Source organism: Hemiscyllium ocellatum, chromosome 25 (assembly GCF_020745735.1).
Source record: "Hemiscyllium ocellatum isolate sHemOce1 chromosome 25, sHemOce1.pat.X.cur, whole genome shotgun sequence".
In the NCBI taxonomy this organism is placed as follows: domain Eukaryota; kingdom Metazoa; phylum Chordata; class Chondrichthyes; order Orectolobiformes; family Hemiscylliidae; genus Hemiscyllium; species Hemiscyllium ocellatum.
This window is the reverse complement of record NC_083425.1, coordinates 34178944-34190070: the sequence shown is the minus strand read 5'-3', so window position 1 is coordinate 34190070 and position 11127 is coordinate 34178944. Positions and strand designations below refer to the sequence as shown.

Here is an 11127-nt window from a genome sequence, read left to right as displayed (position 1 = left end):
GAACATCCAAACACTGCAGTATTGAATACTTAAACACTGTATAATACTGAACATCCAAACATTGATACTGAGCATCCAAACACTGTATAATACTGAATATCCAAACACTGCATTATACTGAACATCCAAACACTATAATACTGAACATTCAAACACTGTATAATACTGAACATTCAAACTCTGCATTATACTGAACATCCAAACTCTGCATTATACTGAACATCCAAACATTGTATAATACCGAACATTCAACACTGCATTATACTGAATATTCAAACACGGTATAATGCTGAATATCCAAACACTATAATACTGAACATTCAAACACTATAATACTGATCATTCAAATACTGTATAAGATTAGATTCCCGACAGTGTTGAAACAGGTCCTTCAGTCCAATAAGTCCACACCGACCCAGTCCCATTTCCCTCTGACTAAAGCACCTAACACTATTCTAAATTGCCCAATTCACCTGGCCTGCACATCTTTGGACTGTGGGAGGAAAGTGGAGCACCCGGAGGAATCTCATGCAGACATGGGGAGAATGTGCAAACTCCACACAGACAGTCACCCAAGGCTGGAATCGAACCTGGATCCCTGGCGCTGTGAGGCAGCAGTGCTAACCACTGAGCCACTGTATAGCCCCAAATACTGAACATTCAAACACTATATAAAACTGAATATTCAAACACTATAATACTGAATATTCAAATAGTGAATAGTACCGAACATTCAAACACTGTATAATACTGAACATTGACATGCCCTGCAATACTGAATATTCAAATGGTGTGCAATGGGAATGGATGACTTAATCTGTAGTATGAAGATCCTTTTTTCTCCAGCACTCCAACTACCTCACTATTGCATATATGCTGTCCCCTCAACACTTCAAATCAACTCTGATGAAAAGTGATCTAGACTCAAAATGTTAGCTTGCTGTTTGTCCACAGATGATGCCTGACTCATTGTGATTTCCAGCATTTTTTTTTCAGTGAAGCTTCAAAACTGGACAACACTGGGGATACAAATATTGCACAATACTGAGGATTTAGACACTGGGTAGTACTGGGGATACAAATAGGATCTAAAACTGGGCAGCAGTGAAAGAACAAATACTGAGCAGCACAAAGGTCTTTGGACTTGAAACGTTAACTTTGATTTCTCTCCACAGATGGTGTCAGACCTGCTGAGTCTTTCCTCGCAATTTCTGCTTTTGTTTCTGACTTCCAGCATCTACAGTTCTTTGGAGAAAATGCTGAAAAATCTCAGCAGGTCTGGCAGCATCTGTAAGGAGAGAAAAGAGCTGACGTTTAGAGTCTAACTGACCCTTTGTCAAAGCTTTGACAAAGGGTCAGTTAGACTCGAAACATCAGCTCTTTTCTCTCCTTACAGATGCTGCCAGACCTGCTGAGATTTTCCAGTATTTTCTCTTTGGTTTCAGATTCCAGCATCTGCAGTAATTTGCTTTTATCTACAGTTCTTTGTTTTGTTATACTTGGGATTTAAACACTGGGGATTCAAGCACTGATTAGTACTGAGGTTGATGATGAATGGAAGTGACGATTAATTCAACAAACCTCTCTGGTTCTGCTTTAGAAAAGTCACACTCATGCTCTTTGCTGGAGAATCTTCTGCCACACCGGTCAATAGACTCTTGGGTTTGCTGTCTATGTGATATGAATAGGCATCTATTAATCCTGAGGTGAAATCTTATTGTCAGCTGGTCTTTAAGAATCTTTTCTGGATCTTTCTGATCATCCACAGAAAAAAAAACGAGTGTTATTGCTGTGAGGGCCCTGTTTATTAATGGCTTCCTCAGTACCCTTTTCTCAGGATCAATTTGATCTGTAAATTAGAACTGCATATACTATTTGAACAAATATGATTCAGTAAAGGTACCACTGCGATTTGTCTATTGCATAGTAAGGTTTCTGCTATTTGTGACCCCACATTAAAAGTGTTGGGACTATACCTTTAATTCAGTGTAAATTATAACAGTGGTCTTGACTTTGTGCCAATGGATTTTAAGAACAGATTAAACAGCTGGTGTTCTGAGAAAGGTTGTAACTTTTGTATCAACTCTCAGGAAATAATAGCATTTTTGGCTTTCTGTTATCTGTCAGCATAAAGGTTGGCTTCAGCATGATTTTTTTTTGTTGAGGCTGCTTTAAAATTTATTTTTCCTCAAAATAGCTTAAATTCCAATGAAAAGAAATTAACTTTGTCTTTTTTGTTAATGCTATATCTTCAGAGTACAGCAGTCTGTACTCACGGAAATTGATGCTGTTTAAAGGGGTGAAGAATCTGTTCTCTTGTCCAAAGCTGTAGATTGGTTAGACTTCATTTATAGAGTCATAGAGTCGTATAGCATGGAAAAGGACCCTTTGGTCTGACTAGTCCATGCCAACCTCTTTCCCAAACTAAACTAGACCCACTTAATTACAATTGACCCATATCCATCCTAATGTTTCCTATACACTCACTTATCCAAATGTCTTTTAAATGTTGTAACTGTACCTCCATCCACCACTTTCTCTGGCAGTTCATGCCACACACGATCCACTTTCTGTAAAAAAATGTTGCCCCACATTGTCTTTTTAAAATCTTTCTCCTCTCACCTTAAAAATATGCCCCCCTTCCCCCCCCCCCCAAGGAAAAGACCCTTGCTGTTAATCCTATCTATAGCCCTCATGACTTTATAAAGTCACCTCACGCTCCAGTGACAAAAGTTCCAGCCTACTTTCATAACTCAAACCCTCCATTCCTGGCAACAGCCTGGTAAATCTTTTCTGAACCCTCTCCAATTTAGTAATATCCTTTCTTTGGAAGTTATGCCACAAAGGGATTGGAGTATTTTATGGATAAATACCACTGCTCATGATAATGATGATTTCTGATGTGGCTCTGGCTATGCTATCTCTTGTAACATAAGAAACTAAGCATGAGTAGCATGGTGTTGAAAGATTCAACAGACGTTAACAACACCTCATGTATTTACACATTACATTCACAGGAACATCAGTGTCTGGGGATACGGCAGGAGAGTGGACATGAGGAATGTTGGATCAGCTATTGAATAGTGGAACAGGCTCCAGAGGCCAAACGCCCTACTCCTGTTCCTATGTTGTTTGGGCGTATGGACTCACATTAAGCTATTTGGTTATGGTTCCATCAGCATGTCCTGTTTCAAGAGATCCTAAGTAAGACAGTCTTAGAGAACTCTTTGTTGTCTGGTCACATGACACATTTCAATACTAACATTATGAGTATGTTCCTAAGAGGAATACTGCATGCTGACTGTGAGACATAACAGAATGGTCATAGCTCAAAACACTCCTCACAGCTCAAAGCACCACTTCAGAGGAGTTAATGCTAGTGATTTTATCACTACACTATTAATTGAGAGACCCAGGTAATGTTCTGGGGGACACGGTTCAAGTCCTGCCATGCTATATGGTAGAATTTGAATTCAATAAAAATCTGTAAATAAGAGTCCAGTGATGACCTTGAAAACCGTTGTCAACTGTCAGATAAAACACATCTGATTCACTGATGTCTTTTAGGGAAGGAACTGCCATCCTTACCTGGTATGACCTACATGTGACTCCAGACCTACAGCAATGTGGTACTTTCTAAACTGCCTTTAGGGCAATAAATGCTGGCCCAGCCAGTAATGCCCACATCCTATGAATTATTATTTTTAAAATACTGCTAAACATACAGCACATCCTGCTGTAGTAACAGGGACCATAATATTTGCAGCTGACACAGCTGTCAATGTTGTGATGACAGTCGGGCAGAAATGAAAAGCTTTCATTTATGCAGAAAATGGCACAATCAGCGGAGGTCCCAAAGACCTCTCCAACCAGTGGAATATCTTCTAAGTATTGTCACTCTTAGAACATAGGAAATGAAGTAGCCTATTAGCACACAGCAAGCCCACACACAGCAAAGTGTTGTGATCAGTTTTTATGATGTTAATTGAGGTAAAAATGTTAATCAGTAAGCCAGTGATAACTCTCCTGTTGTTTTTTTTAACATTAGATTAAATTCCCTATAGTGTGGAAACAGGCCCTTTGGCCCAACAAGTCCACACCGACCCTCCGAAGAGTAACCCCACCCTCCTCTGACTAATGCACCTAACAGCTATGGCCAATTCACCTGACCTGCACATCTTTGGAATGTGGGAGGAAACTAGGGTACCCGGATCTTCAGAATAGTCCCATGGGATCATGGATGGCTATCTGAAAAGTCAAAAGAGGCCTCTGCTTACTTCTCTGAAAGAGCAGTGCTTCCTTAGTTGGTTTTTGTGCTCGAGTCCTGGAGTACGACCTAATTCACCACCTTTTTGACTCAGGAGTTGAAACAGCCCCTTCTTTTGTGAGGCAGCCCTTATGATTGAAGATGGCTTTCTTCCACTCCAGTATGGTGGGTCCTGAGATAACTAAGTGGGTGAATCTGCAAACCCTACAGGTGCTGCATCTGAGTCGAACAATACTGTTGCAAATTTCGGCAAATCTGGAAGGAAAGGTGATGCTTCCAGTCCAGCACCGCAAGTTGGCGGGAGTAGTGGAGGCATTAGAACAGGTCCAGTGGGAGATGTATTTTTAAGAACAGTACATACTGTTGAATTCAAAAATAAGTTAATGTGAAAACAAATTAAGTTGTTGAGTTGGTTCCCCATCACAAGTTACACAAAGCTCTGAAATTTGCAGATGACACCAAATTGAGTGGTTATATTTGTATTTCATTTATTTATTTGTGCCAGAAATGTTCAAGAACATAACAACTCCTAATTAGTTGAACATAAAATAACCTTATGTTATTATTACAATTTCACAATGGCTGGCAAAGCAGCCACTTAAGACTTACATTATTAAACTTTGTGTTTTTTCAAATTGTTTATCTTTGTCTCCTGTCCATAAACAGGATATTTTAATCCTCAAATATTTTGTGTTGTGTTTCCAAACTCCATTCTTTGGTGGCATCAGTTTAAAGTGACATGCACCAAGCTCGCAAATTTAAACCATGCTTGTTCTCACAATTAAACCACGGCAATCTTTGTGACTTATGCACACACATATTCAAGAAAGAATAACTAATATAGAGGAGGATTGCAACAAGGTACAAAAATACAGCATTGGAGTTTCAATGGCCAGAATTGACTGGGTTCAGTTCCAGTGGGTATAATTTGGGAGGAAGCCACATATGTCTGGACAAATATGATGTTTGATGGGGTTCAAGAACAAAGAGATTATGGGAAGCAGACACTTAAATAATTAAAAGTCACACTGCAGACTAATAAAGTCATTAAAATCTATAGTGTTTTTTTCCCAAATGGCATTAATTATTTTTCTGTAGAAGTATGTTTATTTTACTTTCAGTTAGATTTACCAGACATAAAAACAGACAAATTAAATAGACAATTCAGCCCCTCAAGTATACATTCGGCTGATCTGATGGTGCCATCATCTCTTATATTTCCTACGACCTCCACCACCTTCCAATCCGAAGTCCTTCAAGTCTCTTGTTGGTCAAGAAACTTTCTATTTCCACTTTAAAAATATCCAATGACCCTGCTTTCAGTATTCCGCAGGGAAGAGAATTCTACAGACCTATGACCCCCCCCCCCCCACCCCGAGAGAAACAAATTCTAATATCTACTTTAAATTATTCATTATTATTTTACACTTTGTCCCAGAGTTCTTGGCAAACTTCCTTTTAGCATCTTCTCTTTCCAATCCCCACAGTATCAAATGTTTCAATGAGACTACCTTTCATTCTTCTAAACTCCATTGGATACAAGCATAACCTGTCCAGCCTTTCCTCATCAGCTAAACCCCTTGATCCAGAAATCAATTGAGTGAACATTCTATTCACTTCTTCTAATGCAATTATGTCATTTCTTAATGAAGGCCAGCAGATTAATGCTTTACTGAAAATGCAATCATGCCAATGCCCTGTACAGCAATAGAAAACCTCTCTATTTATTTCTCTTTGCAATAAACAACAACATTTCATTTGACTTCCTAATCACCTGCGTACTAAGTTTTAGTGATTCATGTACATGGGAACCCACTTCTGCAGTTTCTCTCCATTTAAAAGATTTGTTGTTTTTCAATTGTTCCTATAAAAGTGGACAAGCTCACATTTTTCCACATTATACTCTAATTATATGCACACTGATTTAACCTATCTGTATCCCTTTGCATGTCCTCTTCAGAACTTGTTTTCCTACTTATTTCTGAAATTTATATAATTAGTCCCTTATTCTAAGTGATTGATACGGATTTTAAATTGTTGAGGCTTCCATTCATTATATGCCTGCCAGACTGATAATGGACACATTTATGCCTACTCTCTCTTTCCTGTTTGCTAAACAGTCCTCTAACTGTGCTGATCTATAAACTCAATACGAAGAACTCTTATTCTGTGGTAACTTATGAAGTGATAACTCCTCAGATGACTTCTGGAAATCCAAGTATACTCCTTTATTGATATTCCTTGTTAGTTCCTCAAAGAATGCTAATAACTCCATCCAGAATGATTTCCTTTTCACAAAACTGTGTTGGCTGTGTCAGATTGCATTGAGATTTTTGAAATGCCTGGTTTGTAACTTCCTTAATAATAGACTGTAGTCAGAAGATATGTCAATGCAAATCTTTCAATGTGATTGGCTGCGTATTCTACTTGATGACATCATTATTCCTGGATGTCTCCAGCTCCCCTTCACTTGGCACCAGATTCAAATGCACACAGCAAAATGTGACATCCACAGTACAGAAATTAGGAGAAAGTGAGGACTTCAGATGCTGGAGATCAGAGCTGAAAAATGTGTCGCTGGAAAAGCGCAGCAGATCAGGCAGCATCAAGGAGCAGGGGAATCGACATTTCGGGCATGAGCCCTTCTTCACCCCGAAGAAGGGTTTATGCCCGAAACGTCGATTCTCATGCTCCTTGGATGCTGCCTGACTTGCTGTGCTTTTCCAGCAACACATTTTTCAGCACAGTACAGAAATTGCTCATTTTGGGCGTATTGCCTTATGTCAGCAGAAATCTGGATGAAGGTTTTTGCACTTTTGGAAAGTCAAAGTGGGCAAAAGGATAGGATAGTCAGTAATAAATCCAACAAGGATATTGAGGAATCTTCTTACCCAGAAAGTAATTAGAGTGTAGAATTTGATATGGCATAGCATAGTTGAGAGGAGCAACAACAATCCCTTCATGAAACAGCTAAGAAGAGACATATCAGGTTCTGCCAGTAGGGCTGGGTGAAATAGAGTGAGGAGAGTCTTCAGGATGGCCTTGGATTCCTGCAGCCTTTCTAAAGTGGTAGAAGTTCTTGAGTTAGCCCAAATCTCAGTTCCGTCAGGTGCAGCACTGATGTGATGATCACATAAGCTGATATTTAGGGAAATGGAGTGGAAGGCTGATAATGCCCCACATCCATTTCTTTTTTTTTCGGAATACGCAGCTACAATTGTCTGCTGTTCTTGTTTTCAGTCTCCATCTAGCTTTCTGCTTGCCCCAGGTTTTTCTTCTTTCCCATAAACTTCCAAAAATCACACTCAGTTCCTTCTTATTGATTTTACTGATGCTTGTCCTTTCATCTTTCTCTCTTACCCTGCCTTTTTTGCCTCCTTGTCTCTCCCTTTTGTTACAGATGATGAATAAAATGAATTTATGTTAAGGATTGCTGGGTACATTCAGTATACACAGTTGTTCGTTACATAGGGACTAATAACTTGTTTTCTTCTAATTACAGTGTGAGAAAGAACAAGTCCAAGCAAGCGACTTGGTGGAAGTGGTTAATAATCCTGACATCTACCACGTTTACTGCTTTTTGTGTGGTTTTGCTTTGGGATTATCTGCACGAGGATGATTTTAAAGAAGTGCTTGCACGCCAGGCTGATGTTTTGGATAGAATATTTTTTGAGATACCATGCTCCAAAGATTATGAAAACTACAAGCGATTTGCAGGTACATTATTCAATGACGAAGTTCCATTTTCAATTTAATTGCATAGTCTTTGTGAGACCAAATCAATTTAATTGTATGTTGTTCATGTGACCAAGGCAAAAACAGCTCAAATATTTGCAATGGTTAATGTTGTGTGCTTTCAGTTATTAAGTCTCTCATGTTGAGCAAATGTACATTATCATGACATAAAGCTGGCCTTGGCTATAATATGATACTGGATTAGTGGTGCTGGCAGACCACAGCAGTTCAGGCAGCATCCAAGGAACAGCGAAAATCAACGTTTCGGGCAAAAGCACTTCATCAGGAATTAGGGCAGAGAGCCAGAAGCGTGGAGAGATAGGCTTGACCAAGTAGTTTATTGCAGTTGGATGCACTATATAATTAGAATCTCATATGTATTCAATTCAAATACAGTTTCTGTGGATTCATGATATCATAGTGCTTGAAGAAAATGTAATTTGGAATGTTAAGACACTCAACTGTATTGTGAAATTATAGGCTAATTTTAATTACATCCATAAATCATTCAAGTGAAAAGATCAAAAATTTAAATCTCATCTCAAAGATGCTGAAAGTTATGGTTTTGCCATTCTCAATTTGAATTCATTGCTCCTTCCAATTGTGACAGCAGGATGAGAGAGAAATGTTAAAGCCCCTTTTTTGCTTCCCGGCTGTAATGAATATCACGTTTGAAAAGCAAGATGTGTGTGTTTCTTATTCACTGGATGTGTGAACAATTTGAATAATAAGCAGCCAGCTTTTGGTGGGTTTTAGATAAAGACTATTCATTCACACATTGATTCTGAAAATCTAATGCTAAGCCATTCACTTACTTATGATACCCACAACACACAAGGAAAATGCAGTTAACCAGAATAGTGCGCTTTTCCAAGATATAAAGAAAAGAACAATTCATAATTGATGTAGTTGACTAGTTTTGAAAATAAAATGGTGCAGGAGTTCTGATTCTAATTAGGGGGAATTCAATACTCATATATTTTCCTATATCCTCAATAGCCGTCTTTTGCAGCTCATCATTGTCCATTTTAAGAACAACAGCCACTTCCAAAAGACTGCATAGCAGCACAAGTTCATGCTTAAAAGGTCTGGATATGATACCCCTTTATCGGAAATGACACAATATTGATTTCATTTACCAGCAGAATCCCTTAGAGATGCTCACAGTGTGTCAGATATGCTGTTTTCTAACTGGAAGATACTTGTGCCCTCTAAGAATAACATTAGTGCCATTGATTTATAGCAATTTAATACAACAATTTAATTTTATTTTGGATGCTTGAGTGCTTTAGATTGAATTCCAGGATCCTATCCAGTTCTGAGAGGAAGGCTGTTTTCATAGTGTGTCATCCTTTTTCTGAAAATTCATTGTTATTCCTTACCCAAGTTTAAAAAATGGAGAAAATACTGCAGTTTTGTTTTTTATATTTAGTAAGTGTAGGAAAATGGAGATTAGCTGAGTTGGAAATGATTTTGTGATCTTGATAGTGAATGGTCCTGGGTTGAGTTTGAAATAGTGCTATTCATCAGAGTGTGGGGAGCATGGCCCCTCAGTAGGACGTCACTTTGGTGATTCTGAAGGGGTTTACAGGAAGGGAGAAATCACTTGGTTTGACATCACTGTGGTGGGCGGGGGGTTGTTTGGTAGATTGGAATTGGGGCAGGAAGGAACATGGTACTCATTCCTGGTGCCTGTCTGTGTTGTGGGGGCGGTGAATTAATTTAGTCTGGTATCTCTACAAACTTTATATTTAGTGATTATGCTTGCTTCTTGACATGAATCTTTATTTCACCATGTGTCTCTCATTTACTCTTCTCTATCCAGGTCTCTTCGTATCCCTGTGCCACTGCATCTCCTCCACTTCCCGCACCTCTGCCCTTGAGCCCTGCCCCTCCAACCGCCACCAGGACAGAACCCCACTGGTTCTCACCTACCACCCCACCAACCTCCATATACAGCGTATCATCCGCCATCATTTCTGCCACCTCCAAACGGACCCCACCACCAGGGATATATTTCCCTCCCCTCCCCTATCAGCATTCCGAAAAGACCACTCCCTCCGTGACTCCCTCGTCAGGTCCACACCCCCCACCCATCCAACCTCCACTCCCGGCACCTTCCCCTGCAATCGCAAGAAATGCAAAACTTGAGCCCACACCTCCTCCCTTACTTCTCTCCAAGGCCCCAAGGGATCCTTCCATATCCGCCACAAATTCACCTGCACCTCCACACACACCATCTATTGCAGCCGCTGCACCCGATGTGGCCTCCTCTATATTGGGGAGACAGGCCGCCTACTTGCGGAACGTTTCAGAGAACACCTCTGGGACACCCACACCAACCAACCCAACCACCCCGTGGCTCAACACTTTAACTCCCCCTCCCACTCCACCAAGGACATGCAGGTCCTTGGACTCCTCCATCGCCAGACCATAACAACACTTCGGTTGGAGGAAGAGCGCCTCATCTTCCGCCTAGGAACCCTCCAACCACAAGGGATGAACTCAGATTTCTCCAGTTTCCTCATTTCCCCCCCCCACGCCCCCCCCACCTTGTCTCATTCAAATCCCTCGAACTCAGCATCGCCTTCCTAACCTGCAATCTTCTTCCTGACCTCTCCGCCCCCACCCCATTCCGGCCTATCACCCTCACCTTGACCTCCTTCCACCTATTGCATCTCCATCACCCCTCCCCCAAGTCCCTCCTCCCTACCTTTTATCTTAGCCTGCTGGATACACTTTCCTCATTCCTGAAGAAGGGCTTATGCCCGAAACGTCGAATCTCCTGCTCCTTGGATGCTGCCTGACCTGCTGCACTTTTCCAGCAACACATTTTCAGCTCTGATCTCCAGCATCTGCTGTCCTCACTTCCTCTTCATATCTGTCTCTTGATCTCCCAGGTGTCAGTAATTAGAATATTTATAGTGTCTTTGAATAAGCACATATGATAAAGGTGGATTATTATTTCAATTAATCTTTAAGATTCAATATGTTAATTAAAGGAAAAGTTGTAGCAGGATGACAAGTGATTATAAATTGGTGGCCATTCTCGCAAACTGTCATTATAATTTAAATAGGAATCTAATGGAATTCAATCTGAGTACAAATGTGACAGAGATGGAGGG

At 40.2% G+C, this 11127-nt stretch overlaps 1 protein-coding gene across 1 annotated transcript in view; it reads left to right on the top strand.

The window, feature by feature from the left end:
* Nucleotides 1-11127, top strand: part of uts2r2 (urotensin-2 receptor 2) — a 142040-nt gene that overhangs the window by 690 nt on the left and 130223 nt on the right. The window contains exon 2 of the mRNA XM_060844201.1: nt 7770-7984. Coding sequence (XP_060700184.1) covers nt 7770-7984 — 215 coding nt within the window. The remainder of the gene's footprint in view (nt 1-7769; nt 7985-11127) is intronic.